At 39.7% G+C, this 25281-nt stretch overlaps 1 protein-coding gene across 6 annotated transcripts in view; it reads right to left on the bottom strand.

The window, feature by feature from the left end:
• NPAS3 (neuronal PAS domain protein 3) overlaps positions 1–25281 on the bottom strand; it is a 631693-nt gene that overhangs the window by 305131 nt on the left and 301281 nt on the right. For all 6 annotated transcript variants that reach the window (XM_054828470.1, XM_054828473.1, XM_054828471.1 and 3 more), the window contains one exon: positions 12016–12098. In XM_054828470.1, coding sequence (XP_054684445.1) covers positions 12016–12098 — 83 coding nt within the window. The remainder of the gene's footprint in view (positions 1–12015; positions 12099–25281) is intronic.

Raw genomic sequence — 25281 nt, 5'->3', positions numbered from 1 at the left:
GTCAACAAACAGTGCTGAGATATGTCATTTTCTTCAAATACTTTCCCAGGAATTAAATGACATACTATGGTATGCTGTGTCCTGCTCAGATCAAATATTTCTTTATTAAATGAAACTGCACGCTTTTATATATAGTTGCCATATAAAACGCAGGTTTAAGTGTATTGCTTCAAGCTCCAACTGCAAAACAATTTGCTATTTCCCACCCCTCCCCCAATCTCCTTTTAGCATATAACCCCTTGGGCAGCAACTGCTAGGATGCTGTACCTTTGCCATAACTCCAGATTGAAAGTCCTGCCCCTATGGAGTCAATCTGACGTGCTTACTGTGACTGGGACAAATTGGAGTATGCAAATTAGCACCTTTCCAGTCTCCTGAACCCAGGAAATCCTCTTGCTGAGTGTTCCAGCTAATGGACCTGAGATGTCCCTTGTAACAGTGTTGTCTGTGCAACTCCTTTAACCTTTTCAGATTCTGATCTAGCCTTTGTTCCTAGCTCTTTTTAAAAATGTGCAATGTATCAGGCTAACCTCTGTTATAATTTAAACTGGTGTAAAACCAGAGCCATATCATAGCGTTCAGTGGCATTTACATGTTTAAAGTGCAAAAGAGCATCCAACAGTGAATAGAGACCCACAACATTAAAATTTCTGAGAGGCTTTTCTGCCTCCTGTCAGCTTCAAATACTTATTATTACTCTGAATCACTTACACTAGTATAAGCTGCACAATTAGATTTCTAAAGTTCTAAATAAATTAACATCAGGTTTAAGAGGTTTACCCTTTTGTTACAAGAGGAAGATCTTCTGAGAGACTATTAATCTACAAAGTACTTGAGGAGAGATCGGTGATCAAACCTGAACAGATTCCTATGTCGATTATACATTTAGCTGCAGAAAGATGAAATAGCTTCTATCCTTAAAACATGAAAAGGAAACTGCTACTGGAGATGCCTTATCCGTGGAAAGGCGCACTGCAAAGCAAGATACTAATCCTTTCTTACCACAGTCCTATGGCTCTTTTCACAACATATCAGCATCTACACTGTTTTCCTACCTTTAAACTGTATTTGGGTAAGGTGTTTGAACAGTTAATAACTGGACGTTTCATGTGACCCCAAATTACTGTTTCTTAGTAGACTGTGTGTCTGTCTTTTTCTCAACATAACACTTGGCATTCTGACATCCTCCTGTCTTGTTAATTTTTTTTTTTTTTTAAGATTTTGTTCCTAATTTAATGTTCTTAAAATAATCCAGATTATTTTCTTTGGTCCTGTCCACTTAGAAATTATATTTTTTTTAAGAAGATTGTACTCCCTTCTGTGTATATACTACCATCTCTTACATCATAAATCCATCATTTTTGTTCATTTTATACTAAGGCATTACAGCATCCAATTTATTACTGTTATCTCACTGTTTCTGAATGACTAATTTGAACTTTATACAATTGTCAGCTTTTCTAGATAAAACATGGTTACATACTGAATGCTTTTGATTTTGGATAGAGATGTAGATTAAGTGCCTATTTTTCTCCTTTATTGTGTTCAATTTCTGGACTGCACTTTGTTGAGAACATTGGTGCCCCTTTGGGTTTGTACCTGAACGCTTTGGATGCCACTTAATCTCAGGAAGAAAACTGATAAAAATAGGCTGTACATGACAATGAGGGGGTTGAGATTCAAAATTTAAGTATGCAAAGTAGATTACACGTGTGCCTTATCGAAATCATTCCCTCATAGAGGTCTATATGATCTCCAAACCTTCAGTTCTGACACACTATGTACTCATTCTGTCTTGTTGCATTACACACAGCTCTTTACTGCCAAGAGAAAGTTTAGGATCACTTGGCTGTGTGGTTTGATCTGTAACAACTACTTCCTCTTAATTCATCTCAACTTCCACTTTATTTTTGGCTACTGATACATAACTTAAAATCATAGAATCATTTAGGTTGGAAAAGACCTCTTAGATCAGCAAGTTCAACCGTTAACCTAGCACTGCCAACTCCAACCACTAAACCATGTCCCTAAGCACCACACCTATGCGTGTTTTAAATACCTCCAGGGATGCTAACTCAATCACTTCCCTGGGGAGCCTGTTCCTATGCTTGACAACCCTTTCAGTGAAGAAATTTTTCCTAATACCCAATCTAAACCTCCCCAGCACAACTTCAGGTAATTTTTCTCTTGTCCTGGGAAAAGAGACCGACACCCCCTTGGCTACAACCTCCTTTCAGGTAGTTGTAGAGAGCAATAAGGTCTCCCCTCAGCCTCCTTTTCTCCAGACTAAATGTGGTGGGTTGACCCTGGCTGAAGGCCAGGTGCCCACCAGAGCCGCTCTCTCACTCCCCTCATTCACTAAACAGGGGAGAAAAGGCATAACGAAATGCTTGTAGGTCGAGATAAGGACAGGGAGAGATCACTCACTAATTATCGTCACGAGCAAAACAGACCAAACTGAGAGAGGGAATTCATCTAATTTATTACTAGGCAAAACAGAGTAGAGGAATGAGAAAATAAAATCAACTCTTAAAACACCTCCCCCCGCCCCTCCCATCTTCCCGGGCTCAACTTCACTCCCGGCTTCAACCTTCCCCCCCTTCAGCGGCACAGGGGGACGGGGAGTGGGGGTTACGGTCAGTTCATCTCATGGTGTTTCTGCCGCTTCTTCATCCTCAGGGGGAGGACTCCTCTCATCGTTCCCCTGCTCCAGCATGGAGTCCCTCTCACGGGGTGCAGACCTTCAGGAGCAAACTGCTCCAGCGTGGGGTCCCCCACGGGGTCACAAGTCCTGCCAGCAAACCTGCCCTGGCGTGGGCTCCCCTCTTCACGGGTCCACAGGTCCGGCCAGGAACTTGCTCCAGCGTGGGCTTCCCACAGGCCACAGCCTCCTTCAGGTGCCTCCACCTGCTCCGGCGTGGGGTCCTCCACGGGCTGCAGGTGGAATCGCTACACCCCCTCATCCCTCCTCCATGGGCTGCAGGGGGACAGCCTGCTTCACCATGGTCTTCACCACGGGCTGCAGGGGGATCTCTGCTCTGGCACCTGGAGCTCCTCCTCCCCCTCCATCTGCACTGACCTTGGTGTCTGCAGAGTTTCTTACATCTTCTCACTCCTCTCTCCGGCTGCAAAAGCTCTCTCTCTCTAAGTGTTTTTCTTCTTCTTAAATATGTTATCACAGAGGCGCTGATTGGCTTGGCCTTGGCCAGCGGCGGGCCCGTCTTAGAGCCGGCTGGCATTGGCTCTATCAGACACAGGGGGAGCTTCTAGCAGCTTCTCACAGAAGCCACCCCTGTAGCCCCCCCGCCACCAAAACCTTGCCACGCAAACCCAACACACTAAACAACCCCAGCTCCCTCAGCTGGTCCTCATATGACCTATTCTCTAGACCATTCACCAGCTTTGTTGCCCTTCTTTGGACACACTGCAGCACCTCAATGTCCGTCTTGTAGTGAGGGGCCCAAAACTGAACACAGCGCTTGAGGTGCGGCCTCACCAGTGCCAAGTACAGGGGGACGATCACTTCCCTAGTCCTGCTGGCCACACTGTTTCTGATACAAGCCAGGATGCTGTTGGCCTTCTTGGCCACCTGGGCACACTGCTGGCTCATATTCAGCTGGCTGTCAATCAACATCCCCAGGTCCTTTTCCACTGGGCAGCTTTCCAGCCACTCTTCCCCAAGCCTGTAGCGTTGCATGGGGTTGTTGTGACCCAAGTGCCGGACCCAGCACTGAGCCGTGTTGAACCTCATACAGTTGGCCTTGGCCCATTGATCTACCCTGTCCAGATGCCTCTGTAGAGCCTTCCTACCCTCCAGCAGATCAACACTCCTGCCTAACTTGGTGTCATTTGCAAACTTACCGAGGGTGCACTCAATCCCCTCGTCCAGATCATTGATAAAGATATTAAATAGAACTGGCCCCACTACTGAGCCCTGGGGAGCACCACTTGTGACCACCTGCCAAGTGGATTTAACTCCATTCACCACAACTCTTTGGGCCCAGCCATGCAGCCAGTTTTTTCATCCTGTGAAGAATACACCCATCCAAGCTGTGAGGAGCCAGTTTCTCCAGGAGAATGCTGTGGGAAACAGTGTCAAAGGCTTTACTGAAGTGCAGGTAGACAACATCCACGGCCTTTGCCTATCCGCTAAGCAGGTCACCTTTTTCTAGAAGGAGATCAGGTCAGTCAAGCAGAACCTGCCTTTCATAAACCCATGCTGACTTGGCTTGATCACCTGGTTGTCCTGTACATGCCACGTGATGGCACTCAGGATGATCTACTCCATAACCTTCCCCGGCACCGAGGCCAGACTGACAGGCCTGTAGTTCCCTGGATCCTCCTTCTGGCCCTTCTTGTAGATGGGCATCAATTTGCTAACTTCCAGTCAACTGGGACCTCCTGGGTTAGCCAGGACTGCTGCTAAATGATGGAAAGTGGCTTGGTGAGCAGTTCTGCCAGCTCCCTCAGTACCCTTGGGTGATTCTCGTCCAGTCACATACACCTGTGTGTGTCTAAGTGGTGTGGCAGGTCACCAACCATTTCCCCTTGGATTATGGGGGCTTCATTCTGCTCCCCATCCCTGTCTTCCAGCTCAGGGGGCTGGGTACCTGGAGAAAAACTGGCCTTACTATTAAAGACTGAGGCAAAGAAGGCATTAAGTACCTCAGCCTTTTCCTCATCCTTTGTCACCATGTTTCCCCCCCGCATCCAATAAAGAATGGAGATTCTCCTTGGCTCTCCTTTTGTTGCTAATGTATTTATAGAAACATTTTTTATTGTCTTTTATGGCAGTAGCCAGATTAAGTTCTGGCTAGGCTTTGGCCCTTCTAATTTTCTCCCTGCATAACCTCATGACATCTTTGTAGTCCTCCTGAGTTGCCCGCCCCTTCTTGCAAAGGCCATAAACTCTGCTTTTTCCCCTGAGTTCCAGCCAAAGCACTCTGTTCAGCCAGGCCAGTCTTCTTTCCCACTGGCTCATCTTTCGGCACATGGGGACGGACTGGTCCTGTGCCTTTTAGAACCTCCACTTAATCCCAGAAATCTTTACTTTTAGACAGCACAGATGTATGCTCTCTAACATACCCTAAATTTTGTCAGCTTTTTCACATTTTCCTCTTTTTGCCCGCCTTTGACACAAGCTAACAGAGGTCAGTTGGTAGTGTACCCCTTTAACCTAATGCAGACTGCAAGAAGCTGAACGGTCATCTTCATCCTCAAAAAGTCTACCACTGACATCACCATTAGCAACTGCCCTTCACAAATCTCCAAGCCAGTAGAAGTCTTTTCTGCTAACACCTTTTACAGCCTGGAAAAATCCGCCATCAGCACTACCATCTGCTGCTTCCTCACCTTTAGTCTCGTGTCACTATGTCTGTGTTGACTAGTGTTATACAGAGATAACCTCATTATGTAATACTCAGAGCGACTGAAAATAGCAAATGAGAAGATAAATCTTCTCCCTAATATTTTATAGCACTCCAACACTTTCCTGTCTATTTTCCCACTTTTTTTCGTTTTCTTGTCAGATGGGGCTCCCTGTAATAATTCAAATATTGGAAGAAATGAGATTTCTGCTCAGCTATAGCCTAGCCAGTCACAGAACTACCTCTAAACTTAATGTCAACTTGTACTTGTTTTTCTACTGCTTATATCTAATTAAAACACTCCAAAGTTTTACAACACTCACACATTTGTGGGCAAGACAGATTTTAGAACTATGTATTTTCTTGTTCAATGATGATTATCCATACTGTTTGGTTGATTTTAATTCCTAACTGTGCTTACAGGGCAAAGTATTAGTACTTGTTTTCACTACAGGAGGAACTCCTGTTTCTTCATGACACTGTTAACTGTGTGCAACTCTTGTACCTTCATCCACAATCGCTCATTACTGCAAAAATGTAAATAACTTGCTCTGTTCACTGATCTCTACTTTGCCTTAACAAAAAAGATTCACAAGTTTTGCACAATCTAAACTGGTTGCATGCTGAACATGCATATTTACAATGTATAGAAAACTTCACCCACAAGATGTTTTCAGAAAAAATGAATAGTGTCATTGTCTTGTTATATTCTAATCTAGTTATTATAGTAAACAGCAACATCTTCCAAACATGACTAAATACTGTAGTGAAATTGTACAGTGAATTCTTTTCACTTTTTGTCTATGCCAAGCTTGATAGAAGACCATAAAGAGTGTCAACTGTGCTGCAAAAATAACAAGAGAAATGGAGGACAAGACCCATTTGGACAACAGAGAAAAAACTCTGATATGAGAGTTTCCTTCAAATTGGGTATTTGTTTCTACATCTGTGTTTCATAACATTCATTTCTAAACTGGTTGATAAAACTGCATTAACTTGAGGAGAATATGGAAACATTTTCCAAATAACAACTTCCAATATGGGAAAAAGCCTTTTGTTTTGTTTCATAACTATTGAGATATTAACAATATTTGTTAGCATTCAGTTGATCATTCATGTGACCATGAGTACTGGTAAGAATATCACGTGTATGATTCAATCTGTTATTTGCAGCTATTACACAGCCCAAGCAGTGCATGGGATCAGCCTCTAGGACACAATTTTAGATACAGCTTTCTTTTAGTTTAGGAGTGCAGGTGGATGGGGTAGTAGGTACCTGTAAATAGAAGACTAACTGTTAGAGTGCGCGCTTGGAGTGAAGAGACTCTTATTAATTTTCCTTTTTCCTGAGGAAATTTAAGCTTATCTGACATGCTCCAGAAAATAACCCGGTGACCCAGATATAGTCTAAGCTACTCTATATGGTAGTGGCATCACCTGGAATGATTCACTAGAAACCAGAGATGCTGCATTCATCCCACACATTTATCTCGCAGTTAATAAGGGATATATTTGTACAGTTTCATGTTAGTCTTATTATTACAGTGATGGGTGCATTAATAAAAGTAATTTAAAAAAAAAGAATATAAAACTATTAGAATGAGGGACATCTTTCAATTGTTCACAATGATAGCAATTCCTCAGGTGTCGTATGTCCATAGGGCGTGGGTGGTTTCTTTCTTTGTTGACTTTAAATACAAACAGCTAAAATAACAGCAATGGGTCTAATAACCTGTGGCTTCTCTATAGGATGGAAGTAAAGATACAATTAAATCTCCATGAAGTTCCATCCACAAGCTGAGACTTCCAGTGGAGTGAAAAGGATGTGAAGTGTTTACAAAATATCAGATTGCCTTTCATTCTCAGAAGGCCTGGGACCATAGCATGGAATAAAGCCAAATTGCAGCATTTCAGCCATATGTAGCTTCCAAGTAGTTCAAATTCCACTCCCATTCTAAGACTACATTACATGATCAAGCCTGTGCTGATATGGAGGCTGCTAGGAAGTAAAACAGGGGCTTACAGCCCTTGTGCATACTGCAGATGACTTTGCTGGGTCATCTTGGACACAACTGCACATCCACTACAGGCATCCTCTCTGAATTCTGAACCACTCCATCCAATCTAAGTGGTTTGTATCTTGTGGCTCTTGAATCAATGATGATGAAGAATATAGCCTATGGGGTCAGAACATTTGCGCTGAGGCTGTCTTTCCTTTGATTTTAAAAGGAACCTGATTTTTTTCCCTCATTGAATTTGATACTACAATTATGAAGACCTTTGTTGATCACAAAATATATTCTTAATGGGACAAAAAGGTACAATATAAAGTAAAAGGGAAATAAAAGTCTCAAAATTTCCAAGATAATGTTCACCAAGGCTTAGGAAAAGCTTCTAGGAATGTAGGTGGGCCCCTCTATGGCACAGATGGAAAATTCAGTGATTGTCATCCACTTGTAAATCATGGGTGCACAACAGATCTCACTATGGGACTGAATTCTTTATGAGATTGGTAGTTGGGTGTTTGAGTTTTTTTCCTCGTCTAGTTCAGTAGTTCAATTCTATCAATTCTGGCAAAAGTATCTAATGGGCAATAACTGAAACAAAATAGGATCTTACACCTATTTTGATTCTGGGGTTGGTTTGGGGGTTTTTTTGAAACTCGTGGTAGAAATCTCCATCGCAATGGTTATTCATGACAGTGCTCACCATTGATCAAGTCTACCCCCCCCAAAAAAAGGGAAAAAAAAAAAAAAGACATCTTTTTTGCACTGACACTTCAGTATTTCTACGATTTAGGGATTTTTTTCACACAAAACTAGGTAGAGGTAGGACGGTATAGGCAACTTAAGACAACTAGTGTCTAAGTTATTGTGTACAGTAATATAATGCTATATGAAAGTGTTACAGTTTCTTAACAGTTGAATAGGCACTGCTGAAGCAAAGAATGCAATTATGAAACTTATCACTGTCATATGCAGGAATACAAAATGTGTACCACTCACTACAGTTCAGATACACAGTTCTATTATTACTGCTAATACCATCTTTCTATCCTATTCTGACTTGAAAACCATTCCATTGTGTTTAATTCCAAATATTTATTCTTTAAGAAGGCACTGGCATTTTAAAAGGGAGAAATATATATTTTTAAAAAATATTACATTTTACTTGAAAATACTGTACATTTGACTTTTAATTGTTTTACAGTTCAAATTGTAAGGTGTGTTCTTTTTTGTTCAAGAATTTTAAAAGCAACTAATTTAAATATGCAAAATTATCTTGAGTTGTTCATACGTGAACTTAAAAGCCATGCAACACAGGAAAATTAAGTAATTATGCCTCCAAGTTATTTACTGCAATTAAGCTCATTTATCATATGCAAATTAGTGCAAACTGGTCTCATTAGTTACTAAATTACTCAATATGAGCTGAACAATGTAGCACTCCAGTTTGTAATGAAAAATCCCTGTAGAGGCAAGCAGTATCAATTAAGCTAATTTGCATATGCAAATATATTCACTAACTTTCCCTTTTCTCTATATTTAGTTCTACATTTCCTGATCATTCCTGATTATATGAAGAATATGGGGTTACTGACCCTTTTCCACATCTTCTCAATAGCAATGAAGTTACAGAAAAAATCCAGGGGCCCCCAAAAATTTATAATCTTCTTGCTAATTTTTAAAACCAGTTCCAGCCAAATTTTTTAATAGCTGGTACTAGAAGTAATATTTTTTACTAGATTTATTTAATAAACAAATACAAAATGTATATACAGAAATGTAAAACTGAAGATGTCTTCACTGAAGTCTATTCTCATTATAACACCCCTTCTCAGAACAATGTAGAAGATAACAAAGCACACAATTTGGCCACTCAAAAATCTTGTAAAAAAATTAATTAACTTATTGTCATTCTCTATTTTTCTCCTCTATTACAAGCATTTCTACTGTTCATCATTCAGGTGATTTTACTTGGAAAACATTTAAAAGACTTTTTGCCCTGACGTGAAGATTCTGATACAATAGCATTTGAGCATTCGTGTTTTGTGGTGTCTTTTTTTCCTCAAGCACACAGTGGATAGTGTCTTTGGCTTCAAACCTACTATAGGAATCTCGTCAGCATGATACACAGCAATTGGCTGTGCCTTGGAAATTTTTTGAAATGATCGACACTACTTGCTTGTAGAATCAAGATGTAAAATATCACAAGATGTGCCTCCATTTCTGTTTTTACAACATCACTATAAATAAACTATATTCACTTTTTTAAAACATACTGTATTATGTTTCTCATGTGTCTGTCAATACATTTTGAAGTATCAAAATATTAGAAGGATTAGAGAGGCTCCTTAATTTCTGAGCTTACACTTAACCCAGTCTTCAAAATATTAATAGCAAAAGGGATTAAACAAACTAACTATTAATTCAGCTTCCTCAGATAGCAGACTCTGAAATCAAACACAGGTATTCCCAAGGTATAACCAAGGTTGTTTACTTCACTTGCAAACAATACTTACCACAATACTGCTTTGAAAGTAATTTCTAGGAGCAGCGGACTAAATGAGAACTTCTTAGAACAGTATTCCACCACAGAATCTGTCTGACTGTTGTTCTACAAATCATTTTACTTCTGGAGATTATCTTTCTACCTATAAGACCACAAGGCAATACTTTGAAGTTTGTTCAGATCTGCTAAAAGTGGTGCATTTGAATGCATGACCTAGACCTTCCTTCCAAGTGGTAATTACTCTGCTAAAATAAGACAAGATTTTAACATATCATGATAAACTCGCCACCATTATTAATTCATTTTGTCCTTTATCCATCATCAACAGTCTATTCTCTTTTAAATGTCAGAGTGGAACTTTCTATTATCAATTGAGAGATTAATGGGAGTAATTTTGTAAAAGCACCACCCTCTCCGAAAAGGCCACACCTCAACAGATATTCAATATGATGCTGAAGGTAATTTTGACTGAAAATCCTCAGTTACAGGTACAATAAAGCTTTTTTTTTTTTTTTTTTACTAGTACTACGATAAAGTTACATCCTGAAAACACCTTAATTTATCACATATAAGTACAAAAAATAAAAAACAAAAGGAGAATCTAGCTTAAATAAGTAATAAAATCAGTAATTGTTTTAATATGCAATAGGTGAAAAGCTCAAATGTCAAGTAGTTTTCAAAGTGGCCATCTTTGTTTTTTTCATTTTCATTCATAAAGGGTCATATCTAATACTTAAGGAGTGTATATAAACCAGTCTCAGTGAGGTTTTATCTAGATATTTGTTATAATTCATATCGTAAATAACATACCTTTAGGATATATCGTACACGTTTACATACTCAGAACAACACACTGACAAATTACATAAACTGAAATATCATAAAACCGCTATTTATTTTTTCTACATTTATGAGACAGCATAACAGCATTTCTGTCTAATATGCAAACACAGTGCTGTAGATACTGGTGCAGATATCTTTGATATGGTAACTATAACACAAGTATTTGCTTACAGAATCGAAAACTTGACCTAGGCCTCTGCCAAGATTGTACAACTAAGTAAATCACTTCATTCATGATTGGTGTTCCAAAGAGAAATTCATTCTACTAGTTAATTTCATGTTTTCATGTTTTTCTAAAATTATCTTTGTTGCTATTTCGCATTTAGTTACTTTATAAAGATGTGAAAAATCTGACATTATCCACTGTGCTTTTGAATGCCACAGTTGAGGTGGTACAGAGAGATAGCTCTCAATCATTTCAAATTAAGTGGAATATTTCTCATGATAATATCCTAATTTACCTCTTTCGTACCTCTCAAAAGATAATACACCAAGCAATATATTTGCATTGAGAAGCTGCGTACATTGTTAAATAAGAGCAGTTATTCAGTGCTGCACTTAGCAAAGACTACATGGCTTTTATTTCCATAGTGCTGGGGTTTTGCCATGCTGACAAAACACATCACATTTTGTTCTTAACTGCTTCTGCTCCACGTTTGATTACTGAAACGTAAGAAAGGTTGTAGTAATCCTGACAAAAAGCATGCATAAGAATGTTTCCATCAGGTCATTGTTTTTCAGTTTAATCTTCCTGGAATACAATGAGTTGTACAGTGTGACTAAATTTTTTGACAAATATCAGATTAGTTTTTATCTCACAGCTAAGGAGACCTAAGAGGCATGCTGCTGTTCATTTTTTTTTCTCTTTGCAGATTGTTGCAGATTTGTGATATATAATTGTGATAACTGGGATATCAGGGAGGAAAGCAGCGCTCATAACCAAAGTGGGGACAAAAACCCACCCTAAATCTAAACATGACACATAAAGCAAATCAAATCACCAACATAAAATACTGTTTTGTGCACACATACACACAAATACATAAAGGCATTCTGCGAGCAAACACCTACTGCACAGTTCTGAACAAGAAGATATTGTGATTCAGCCAAATAATAGTTGCCCTCCCTCTCATTAACATTCTCCCAATCACGGACTTTCTAATAAGAAGGAAACATGAGCTTTAAAAAAATAATGTCATTAATATAAGTGCTGACAACAATACCATTCAAATTATTGGCAGAAATATGACTAGCTAGTTATTTTGATTTTTCTTGGAAAAGCCAGGGTTTTTACCTGCAAAATATGACTTCCCAAATGTGATTCAAATACTTCAATGGCAAGGGCACTGGGACTTCTCCTGCGCTGGGCACCTATAACTGAATAAAAAACAATTATGTTGCAAGGTCTGCATATTCATTTCTAATGCACTCCTGCCCATACCATTTGACATCATTAACTTTTTAAATGTTTCGCATTTTATACACTGGAGTATGACTAAATGTAGGCATCTACTGCAAGCTGAGGTTTCTTCTTAGGTCTAGGTTGTCTTTGCCACATGACCAGAGAAAGGTAGAGCACAGAGAAGAGGGCACAGGGCTGCAGGAACCTTCCTTTCCTTTCCTGACTTAGTGCCAAAGCCAGGCATATGCACAGCAGAGAGAACAGGTGAAGTTCATTCCGTACCCTTTTAAAGTGTGTACAAAAACATTTACATCCAAAGACCCTGATGGTCTCATGCCCCTGGAACCATCACAGCACAGTGCATCTTTACGTATTGCTCTCTTTACAACGCATGATAAGAAAAACGAAATACCAAGGATCCACTAAAATAAGCAGAATGGATGACTGCCATTACTGAACAGGCCAATTTAACACCAATGAAAACAAAATACAGAGGAACAATTTCTTAGCCTTCTATGATACTGGCTGCCAAACATGATATCAGTAAGAAAAGATAAATGCCAAGTAATGATAGTCATATTGACCTAAAAACGTAATACCATTCCTTACTGATGCTTCATGTAATTTCCTTGCAGGAAATTCTAAGCTATTTGTACTGGGCAAACAGGTGGCTTCATTGCTAATAGATTCAGGCAATAGCTCATAATTACAAATGGTGACTGCTGTAGAGCCACTATTTTCTACCTTTTTGCTGAAGGTATTCAAGGACATAGATGCTAACAACTTAAGAGAAAAGTCTTTTTCAAGACTTGCAGCTTTACACTGCAACTAAAGTTGCTAATAGACCAACTGCTATAGTTGTTTGGTTGGATTTTTTTAACTTCAGTAAGTATGGTGACTGACCAGGCACGTCAGCATAATATTCTTTTACAAGTTTTAGGTACTTAGCCACTCTTATATTTTTCTATATCAGTCTCCTGATTCTAAATCATTTTGCTTCTCTTTGCACTGTCTCATCTTTTCTATAGCTGTAGTGATGCCTACTATAAACAGCAATGCTTATTTCCTGAAAAAAAAATGAGCACATTAAATTTTATAGCAATTTAGACTCCTTTAACTTTCATTTTGCAGACACAAACTTAAAGATGAGCCTTCTTTGGTTCTTACTCTGCCTCCAGATATGTTATCAAAGGTTTGCTTAAACTGGAGTTGTACCTATATTTCCGAGAGAAACTTTAACTTTAGTTGTGGGACTAAACCAAATATATAGCACTTTAAAGATTAACAGTACTCCCTTTATGATTGCTATCAGTTAGCACTGTGCTTTCTATGGTCGTTTCATTTATAATCTACCAGAAACAAAATGGAAATTCACTGCTTTGGCCTGCTAGGCATTGCTTCATAGTAGTCTCCATAAGAGCATTACAAAAAGCAAAAAAACCCTGAAAAAAACACAAAACCTCCCTGAAATCCTTCAGGTCCTTTCATTGTTCCATCTAGACTCTCATATTTTCCACACGTTGTGTTTGAACACATCATCATTTGGAATTTGCCTTCCATTTAATTTTCTGTTTCCTGCCCCACATCCTTCCTTTACAATCCTCTAGCATTTTAAAGCGTATCCATTACATATTGACTATTGCTTCCAGTTCTTTGATGTTATTTTAATATTTAGGATGTGAGTATCATAACTTGAATGAAGTGCATGAAGGCAGTGCAACACTTTTTAAAACAGTATCTTTAAAGTATATTTACAAGTAATTCATCAGTTCTTCATAGTTGGGACACTCAAATGAAAACACTTCAATGTCAGTGAGTTAACTAGAAAAGATGAGAGGGCCAGATCTTAGCTTTAAAATTAGTCAATCAAATCCTCTATAGATGCCTGCATCCTAGTGGCTGGTATACATGTAGACAAATATCTTGTAGTACTTTCATGCTGTTCATTTCATTGACATTTTTATAGCAGTAGAACTCTTTGATTTATGTGAATTGCACTTACTCAGGTGATGTGGGGTTGTAATGACAGTTCCTAATTTTACAGCAAGCATAAATACGTTATACAGAAAACCATTATGCTTCTGGTAGCCATACTGCAACTCTTTTTTGGTAACTGAATAAATGTTAAATATGCATTCATTTCCCTATCATTCTTCACATTTTGAGGAATGAGACACGAATACTGAGATAAATCTAGAATAAGGAAAACAAACTTATTTTATTTGATCTTCTGACTTCATGGACTCATTATTTTACTTACTCGAGCTTTCAGGATTTCTTGATACCCATCTGCATCGGAAGAAATATACTATTTTGGGTATACAAATACATATCACATTGATACCTTTCAAAAACATGGCAATCTCACACTCCAATCACGGCACAAAGCCTCCTATTTGTACTGAATGGATTGTTGGCATGACAATAGATGAAAGACATAGAAACAGTTGAATTAAAAAGCAGGCCACACTGTTATTTTATTCTAAAATTTCAAAACATAAACTCTAAATACTGAACTGGCTTCCATCACACAAGCCACAGCCAGTCATCTCTAAATCTCTCACCCTGTGGACGGAACCATCAGCAACCACAGCTCAGCTGCTCACAGAAATCTTGGAAAGCAAGAGATTTAGGATTTATATCACAACATCTATAAATCAAAGTAGCTCAACAACCTTCACAGACCTAAAGACCTGGATGCATGTTTTTTTTAAAAATGTGAATTCCACTTTAAATGAAGACTCTTTACAGAAACAAAGTACTGCATGCACGAAATAAATTTCTTCTTTTGAGTAACAGGAAGTAGGGGAAATTAGGATGTGGAGAAGGCTGAAACATGTGTACCAAACTGCAACAGGGGTCACATAGGAAACAAGATGCAAACCCAGGTTAAATTCTTCTTCCAAGCTTCTCCTGTTTTAGTAGTATGAACAAATGTCTCTCAATAGGCTTTTTCACATGCGGTCATATTTTGTGCTGTCTACATTTAATTGACAAAGTTTAAGGTTTGAATGCACAATTGTTGTGGTTAATGAAAAAGTTGACTGAACCAATATTTGTATTAAATGTGAACTGTTAATAGCGATAAGAAGATAGAAAGACAGTTTTCACACATGGACTTTGTAGTGCTGGAGCAGAGGAATCTGTCTACTAAAATCTTTTACTTTCCATGGCATTGGACCATGACTTTTACTATCCAGACTGACACGTCTATTCCCACCATAGGATTATTCCATAACAGGCTATTAACAAGGAAAAATTCTAACTGCTCACTAATTCCTCTTTAAATTTCTTCCCTCAATGACTAATTTGGCTATGCATGAGGTGAAGGAAGAACCACATCCCTTTCAGTGTGTCTTGGGGGCAGTCTAAGCATGCTTAATGCAATCTCAAGAGCATTCACAATTGTGCTAGGAAGAGTGGGAAACTATGGAAAAGAAAAATGTAGACTGCCTAACAAAGATTTCCATGCATCCTGAACAGAGAGGATTTCCTCTTAAACTCACTTCTAAGCTATTTGAGCACAGAATGACCAAAGACTGTTGTTCACTCACTTCCAACTAGCGAAGACAGAGTTCTAACGAGGCAGAAGCAGTATTCGTTGATCGCTAAAAGTGAAAGTATCTATCACCAGCATAATAATCAGTTCCCCCTAAAATACTTTCGTGAGACTTTGCATGCTATCTTTCAACATAAACTGGTCTTGTGGAAAGTTTGGTAAAATTCAGACCAAGAGTTTAATTCTGTTGCTTTCATAATAGTTTTAAAACTAGTTTTAAAAATGATAAGGAACTTTTTAATTAATTCCCCATCACTATTATTTACTTGTAAAGGCTTTTTCTCAATTAGCCTCAAAATCCTTATTTTTGTATTTCATTTTGTTGACTTTTCTGAGCAGCACCTTTCTGTATGCTTGGAAGCAGAGATGGACATAGGGCCATCTCACTACACCCTTTTAGGTAATCTGCTGTCTGAATAATTAGAAAAAAACAGAGCCCATGTTTCACTTTTTTGATCTTGAAGAGCTCTAATTATGACTGCCGATAAAGTCAGACTCTAATTAGCAAAGCCTGACCAGATCTACATAAATATGAAAGTTTATAAACATCCCACCAAAAAGAACATTATCCATTTTATTCACAAAATATGTAACCGTATCAGGCTAAGTGCATAAAAGCTTCACATAGGGTTAGCTAATATTTCTCCCCTTAGGTATCAACAAAATACATGATCAGAGAGAGCATAAGAAGTAGAGTTGTCTGAATTGTCTCAGATGACTATACATGCAAAGCAGGTCACAGTATGAGTGTGGCTATGATCTTTTAAGTATTGTTTTCCAGAGTTTAACATTTTTTGTTTCAAAGTAGAAAAGTCTATAGAAATTACAATACAATTTCTAATACTTTTGCCTTGGTGTAAAGTAGATTCTACATGAAAATTTATCTTTTGTTATTTCTAGGAATAACCCCAAATGCTCATGAAAGAACAATGCAGGTGAATGTGATAATCAGAGTGGGTTTACAGGAAGAGGTGAGATGTCATCTTAAAACCTCGGGGCTTTCCCATGAGATATAACAAGTAATTTGGAAATGCTGAAAAGCTATGTTTTAGAAAAGACAGGGACACTGACTGAGATGCTACACTGAACAACAGAAGATGCAATGTCAGGGAAGGACAAAGTGTAACCAACATTAGGCTCAGAAAGGCAGGCCAGTATTTATGTATGCTAACATTGACAGAAGCTTTTTTTAATTAATTCTTTTACTTCATATTTAATACCTTGTGATAGATACGGGTTTTTTTTCATTGATTGTTCTTTGCTATCTCATTTATGACTGATTCTAAGTTTTGAAAGAAATCTCCAGCAAGAGTGAACTCCTCTGCCTAACGCATAAGTTAAGGACATAAGGCATAGATGATATGTATTCAGATCCTGATCTAAAGTGAGATGAATGATAGGCAACCAGCAGAGATGTCACCCTCTGATCTGGAAAGGGTATCCAAAGAAATTAAATGATGTCACCAGTCTACCTCACCATAAGCCATCACATGATCCCAAATTTAGGTATCTTATCCACCTTCACAGATGGGAAGAAGAAATAAATCTCAGATGGAGTTGCAACATATGTGGAAAGGTATTTTATCTTGGTTTAGTAAAGCTATGGGAATCATTAATGCTGTGCCATTACCAACTAAGTATCACAGCAATAAAGTATCAGAACAAATTTGTCACAAAGGACTACATGTAAGATGCATAATGCAATATATGATAATCAACTTACAAAGCTAACAATGGCATTTCAAATCTATTTTTTGTGTACACAAACGCCTATTATTCTAGATGTCCATCTTCTGGTCACTGGTACAGGGCATGTATTCATTACTGGGGAATCTACGATTCAGAAAGTAAACCAAAACTTTCCATGGAATAACTAAGCAGTTATCAAGAATGTATTGGTTCATTAAAATGTTATGTAACACAATTACAGGTATGTTTTATTATTTCCAGCAGTTCATCTATAATGTTTCATCAGAAGCTTCAGGCATTAACAGAATTTTAGTAAAATTTGCTTTTCAAATTCAAGTTCCTCAATACTTTTAAAAATTTTTTGATAGCTTTTTTAGTTTTGGTAACTTAAAACTGATCAAATTAAAATGTTGTCAAAAAAGCAGAAAGTTATATATCACTTGTTAATTAGCCTGGAATCAATGGGTTTGAAGACACATAGTATGTCCTCCCCTTATAAAAGATTCAGAGTGAATGCAAAAAAGAAACTAGATAAGTGGCTGTCTTAATGTAAGTTTTCATCTGTTTTATGAGCCTGTTCCTTTTACTTTCCCAATTATTTTCATCTGGTTTATAGGTCTGCTCCTTCCCACAGGATTTCTTCTTTGGAGGGTGGGGGTAGGGTGGGTGGGAGGAGGAGACAAGATTTCTTGGATCCTAAACGTCTCTTTTTTCTTTTCTGAACTTCTTAAAATTAAAACCCCCGAGAATGAAAGTTAAACACACCTTAAAAATAAGTATATTTGAGATTTTTGTGATCTCTACTTGATAACTCAACTAGCACTGTTTCTTAATTAGCACTTACTTGTACATTTTAAGTGTTTATTTCAGAGATTTTTTCTTTTCACTGTGAAGGATGAAGTCTTTGCTGTACAAGAATTTCCAGTCATCTAAGCAAAGAGAGTTCTCCATCTGTGGCTGGGGGAGGGAGCACTGGCCTTTCTCCCACACTGTAGTAGTTACTATAGGAACTATTGTGCCTCCTTCAAAAGGGCTACAGACAGGGTGATTAAAATTCTTCATGGGAGAACCCCCACTCTTCTCCTTGACAATGAAATTCTTCAGGGAGAGGGCTAAGCCTCCAGTTCAAGAATGGCAGCACCTGAGGGAGTGATGCAGCAGAGAGAATCACCACTGCTTCAAATTGAAGCACAGGGTAAAAAATACAAGGGCCTACACTCCTACATTAATTTTCTTCCTCTCCCATGAAATACAGGAACATTGGCCAAAACGCATGAGAAACAGGAGAAGGAATAACTTCATGCCACCTCCACCACATAGAGGACAACGCAGAAAGTAAATAATGTAATTTCCATTAAAATCAATAGCAGGAGAAGCAAAAGAACTACACCACCCATAAAACAATTAAGGATAAATATTAACATTCACTCTGGCCATTAGCTTCTCTGTAAGGCAGAAAAATGCACTTTGACACGGAGGGGAAGGACCGTTGTCTCTGATACAACTGAATTAGAGCTACCTCCCAGAATCAAACTCACTTTATACTGGTTGTTTTATGAATATATACAACATTGCCTTTTGCTCCCAAAAATCTAGGAGGAAGAAGAATTTACAGAGAATATAAGAATAACAATTGTGATCCTAATAGAGACTGTTCACTTATATTGCACTCTTAAAAATAGATACAATAGGTAACCACCTATTGTTCAACCGTATGTTAATATTATTAGATGGCAGCAGTCTTAAAGAAGAGAGAAAAATGGCATTACATTACAGTCCAGAGAGGATAAGCCACAAATAAGGGGCAATGTGAAAAGAAGCACAAAAATGTTTTGAAATCTGTCAAAAAATTAGATGGGACAGCTAAGAAAGTGCTGGTGAAGACAGCTGCAAGTAAAAGAAGCTTTAGATATTACTGTAACTTTAATGAAATTGGGTTCACTAATTAAAGTGAGATAGGAGCTTCCCAGAAAATCAAATTACTGTAAAAAGATGGGGAAAAAAAGGTCTACAGAAGTACAGAAGAGAAAGAGGCAAAGTAGACAGATGTGTGAGAGACAAGGGAGAGGGACACACAAAAGGTAGTGTGAATTGAGGGCTTAAAAACCTAGAAATTTAGCAGTGTTTCAGATAAATGTCCACTCTACAAGATTTGGCTTTACCAGTAAAAAAATACATAAACATTATGATAGCATGAAGAAATTCCTTAAAATTCAGTTCCTCCCCCAAATGAGAAATGAGTATGGATTACTTATTCAGATATAACAATAAGGCACTTATTGGCGTAATAGTTCTATTGTCTTATTTTTAAACTAGTACTAAAATCCCTCTGGGAAGAAAACTGCTGTCACCCCTTTCCAGCTTCAGAGCTACAGAAATGGTTAGTGTCACTGATTCTGTTCTCAGGAGGAGGACAGGGTATTAACATCAAGTCAGCACAGTGTTATATAGTGTCAGACTATACTTGCTGGTAAAACTAAGAGGCCTACATCTGTTGTCTTGCTTTTTTTTCCAGTCTGATCCCAAAGGTTCATGTTATGACATTTGTAACATCTGCTACAAATGCGGAGGTAAGTCAGGCACAACCTTATTACTTCCAATCTAACGCTCCATCCATCCACAGGGCTTTCATATGCCACTAGTATGTCAAGGGGACCAAAAGCTGTTCGATCTACATGAAGCAAGGTATAATATATTTCTGAAAGTCAAGAAGGAGAAATCTTGCTTTGTTATATCTCCTCTTTTTTGGTCGTCTTAAGTCTTGGCAGTGTTATTTCAGAATCTTCTGTGAACAAAACACACAAGCTGCTCCTCCTTAGAGCCAATACAATTGCCTTTTTATGCCTTAGACAGTGGTGTGTTGCAAATACGCAAGCTGTGATTCACATCCTCCCTGTTTTTACTAACACTGAAATATATCTGGCTTCCCCTAACTAGACCTTCCTATACAGAGGTTTGCTTTCTTGCATAGCCCTCTTTCCCTTCCTTACTTCTCCCTCTATTTTGGTGGGCTCACTGCATCATTTTATAGACAAATTTAACTTTTTTTCAGTGCTCAGTGGAAAAATGCAACTCCTGACAGACAAAAATTACTTATTTCATCTGTGGTAATAAAAAAGTAAATGAATAAGTGTCCTGGTTTTCGGCTGGGATAGAGTTAATTTTCACAAGAAGCTGGGAGGAGACACAGCCAGGACAGCTGACCCATACAAGCCAAAGAGATATTTGATACCATATCATGTGATGCTCAGTATATTGGGGGGAGCTGGCCAGGGAGGAGGAGGGATGGCTGCTTGGGGATGGGCTAGGCATTGGGTTTGGGCAGTGAGCAAATTCCATTGTGTATCACTTGCTTTGTACATTCTTTTATTAGCATTGTTGGTTTTGTTTTCCTCTCCCTTTGCTGTCCCTGTAAACTGTCCTTACCCCAACCCACAAGTTTTACCTTTTTCTTCCAATTCTCCTCCCTGTCCCAGTAGGGTGGGAGGAGAGGTGAGCGAGCGGCTGCATGGTGGTCAGCTGCTGGCAGGGACTAAACCACAACAGTCCTTTTTGGTGCCCAGTGTGGGGCTCAAAGGGTTGAAATAACGACAGATCTGACCAGAGGATGTTAAAACAAAATCGTTATATGCATTTATTACATTAGATAAATAGTCACTGGTCACAATGGTGTTTTGTTCATTCATATGGCTGTTATGTAAATCCTTACTTGCTGTATGTATTCTCTGTGGTGCTGTTTATCACCTCTGGGAGAGCGACCGGGATTCTCATTTTGCTGTACTGCATAATATCAACTCATAACATCATCACTGGTCATGAGGTTAAGCTGGTATTTGTATGTGGCATTGCTGTCATGCCCGTACATCAGACGAAATATCTCAGAATTTATTAATAATCGCTACCACAATGGTGCAGTGGTGGCAATATCGCACCAACTGAGGCTCCCTGATACCCATCCATAAGGTGATTCATTGACAGGAGAGCCAAGGAGTGATCAGCAGAACTCGCTCACGCTTTTGACAGTCCCATATGGCCAGTGTGAAAGTCTAATGGAGAGTGGAGACTGACAGTAGACTATCATGGCCTGAATGAAGTCACGCCGCCGCTGAGTGCTGCCATGTTGGACATGCTTGAACTTCAATATGAACTGGAGTCAAAGATGGCCAAGTGGTATGCTACAATTGATATCGCTAATGCATTTTTCTCAGTCCCTTTGGCAGCAGAGTGCAGGCCGCAGTTTGCTTTCACTTGGAGGAGCATCCAGTACACTTGGAATCGACTGCCCCAGGGGTGGAAACACAGCCCCACCATTTGCTATGGACTGATCCAGACTGCACTGGAACAGAGTGAAGCTCTGGAGCACCTGCAATATATTGATGACATCATTATACGGGGTAACACAGCAGAAGTTGTTTCTGAGAAAGTGAAGAATGTTCAAATCCTGAAAGGCGGTTTTGCCATAAAATGAAGTAAGGTCAAGGGACCTGCACAGGAGATCCAGTTTTTAGGAATAAAATGGCAAGATGGACGTCATCAGATCCCAATGGATGTGATCAACAAAATAGCAGCTATGTCTCCATCAACTAGCAAAAAGTAAACACAAGCTTTATTAGGTTTTGTGAATTTCTGGAGAATGCATATTCCAAATTACAGGTTGATTGTAAACCCTTTCTATCAAATGACCCAGAAGAACAACAATTTCAAATGGGGTCCTGAGCAACGACAAAGCCTTTGAACAAATTAAACAGGAAATAGTTCATGCAGTAGCCCTTAGGCAAGTTCAGGCAGGACCAGATGTTAAAAGTGTGCTCTACATCACAGCTGGGGAGAATGGCCCTACCTGGAGTCTCTGGCAGAAAGCACCAGGGGAGACTTGAGGCTGACCCCTGGGGTTTTGGAGTTGGGGATACAGAGGATCTGAGGCCCTCCACACTCCAACTGAAAAAGAGATACTGGCAGCACGTGAAGGGGTTTGAGCTACTTTGGAGGTGGCTGGTACTGAAGCGCAGCTCCTCCTGGCACCTCGACTGCTGGTGCTGGGATGGATATTCAAAGGGAGGGTTCCCTCTACACATCATGCAACTGATGCTATGTGGAGTAAGTGGGTCATACTGATCAAACAGTGGGCTTGAACAGCAAACTCCAATCACCCAGGAATTCTGGAAATGATCATGGACTGGCCAGAAAGCAAAGATTTTGGAATGTCATCAGAGGAGGAGGTGACACATGCTGAAGAGGCCCAACCGTATAATAAACTGGCAGAAAATGAGAAGTGATATGCCTTGTTCACTGATGGGTCCTGGCACATCAGAGGTGGAAGGCTGCTGTATGGAGTCCTACAAGACAAGTCGCAGAAACTGCTGAAGGAGAAGCTGAATCGAGCCAGTTTGTGGAAGTGAAAGCCATCCAGCCAGCTTTAGACATCGCTGAATGAGAAAAGTGGCCAGTACTTTATCTCTGTGCTGACTCATGGATGGTGGCCAATGCCCTGTGGGCGTGGTTACAGCAACGGAAGCAGAGCAACTGGCAGCGCAGAGGCAAACCCATCTGGGCTGCCCCATTGTGGCAAGACATCGCTGCCCAGCTAGAAATGCTGGTTGTAAAAAGTACATCACGTAGATGACCACGTACCCAAGATTCGGGCCACTGAGGAACATCAGAAGAACCAGCAGGTGGATCAGGCTGCTAAGATTGAAGTGGCTCAGGTGGATTTGGACTGGCAACATAAGGGTGAATTATTTATAGCTCAGTGGGCCCATGACATCTCAGGCCATCAAGGAAGAGATGCAACACATAGATGGGCTCGTCATCAAGGGGTGGACTTGACCATGGACACTATCGCACAGTCTATCCATGAATGTGAAACATGCGCTACAATCAAGCAGTTAAAGCCTCTCTGGTATGGAGGACAATGGCTGAAATATAAATATGGGGAAGCATGGCAAATCGACTACATCACACACCCACAAACCCGCCACAGCAAGCGCTACGTTCTTACAATGGTGGAAGCAACTACTGGATGGCCGGAAACATATCCCGTGCCCCATGCCACCACCTGGAACACTATCCTGGGCCTTGAAAAGCAAGTCTCGTGGTGACATGGCACACCGGAAAGCATTAAGTCAGACAATGGGACTCGTTTCTGAAACAACCTCATAGACACTTGGGCCAAAGAGCATGGCAAGTGAGTGGGTGTATCACATTCCCTGTCACGCACCAGCCTCTGGGAAAAATGAACAATACAATGGATTGCTAAAAACTACGCTGAGAGCAATGAATGAGTGGTGGGACGTTCAAACATTGAGATACACATTTAGCAAAGGCCACCTGGTTAGTTAACACTAGGGGGTCTACTGATCTAGCTGGCCATGCCCAATCAAAACTTTTACATACTGTAGAAGGGGATAAAGTTCCTGTAGCACATATAAAGAATATGTTAGGGAAGACAGTCTAGGTTAGCCTTGCTTCAGGCAAAGGCAAACCCATCCACAGGATTGCTTTTGCTCAAGAATCTGAGTGCACTTGCTTGGTGATGTGGAAGGATGGGGAAGTCTGATGTGTACCTCAAGGGGATTTGATTTCGGGTGAGAATAGCAAACAAATTAAATTGTATGATGTTAATTGCTAAATAATCCTGCCATTGTATGCCATCACTACTACAATTGCTATATGCCTTATCAATGGTATTACAGTAAGGATCAGCCAAGTTAATGAAGGATGAACTTTGATGAAACCAAGCACAGTACAGCAATGACGGAACTAGAACTGACCTCAGCAACCAGTGCCCAGCAACTTCCTCAAAATCAGCATCTTCAACCTGCAGACCACAGGCATGGGCCACACCAGATACACTAGCTGCAAGCTCCAAATGTGGCATGTAACAATCCAACATCACAAGTCATCTCTCCTGCCCTGAAAACCTGTTATGACAGATGGAGCCCAAAGTCATGGATTAAATGAACTCAATGGACATTTTAGAGGGATGGCCCACAGACCAAGGGAATTAAATCTGCATGTGTGTATACATATATCTCTCTATATATCTATCTCAAAAACAGGGAAAGTGGTGGTGATTAACTGGGAAGTGTAGGATCTGGGCATGACATAGATGATACAGAATAAGGGATGGATAATGTCCTGGTTTTCAGCTGAGATAGAGTTAATTTTCATAAGAAGCGAGGAGGGGACACAGCCAGGACAGCTGACCCAAACTAGCCAAAGGGATATTTGCTACCATGTGCTGTCATGCTCAGTATATAAGTGGGTGGGGGAGCCGGCCAGGGAGGGGGGAACACTGCTCAGGGACAGGCTGGGCATCAGGTTCCGGGTGGTGAGCAAGTTGCATTGTGTATCACCTCATTTTGTACATTTTCTCTTCCTTTGCTGTCCTAGTAAACTGTCTCTTACCCCAACCCATGAGTTTTACCTTCTTCTTCTGATTCTCCTCCCCATCTCACTGGGGAGGGGTGGGGAGAGGAGTGAGCAAGTGGCTGTGTGGTGCTTAGCTGCTGGCTGGGGCTAAACCACAATAAGGAAAACAAATAATAAGATGCTTTACAACTAGCATTCTTTCCATTAGCTTCTCATTACTACTGGTGGAGTAACAGATGTGAACTTTTATTGATATATCCACAGTACTTAAAGATTTAAATACTTAATTGTTAACGGCTTAAGATACTGTATGCTACAAGGGCTATGCTTATCATTGCCAAGTGTGATGCTAAGGCTAGGCATTTCACAACTGTCTGCACAGGAAGCCAACCATTTGCTATGTGGCTACAACCACCCACTGAATTTTCTTATGAAATACATATAACCTTTTCTGACAGTAAGTGGAATGCAATTTTAGAAACTAACAGCTTTAGATGTTACTGAACTAGGTAATATGTTCAACACTCAGTATCAGATAC

Source organism: Grus americana, chromosome 5 (genome assembly GCF_028858705.1).
Source record: "Grus americana isolate bGruAme1 chromosome 5, bGruAme1.mat, whole genome shotgun sequence".
NCBI classification, from domain to species: domain Eukaryota; kingdom Metazoa; phylum Chordata; class Aves; order Gruiformes; family Gruidae; genus Grus; species Grus americana.
This window is presented reverse-complemented; position numbering and strand designations above follow the sequence as displayed.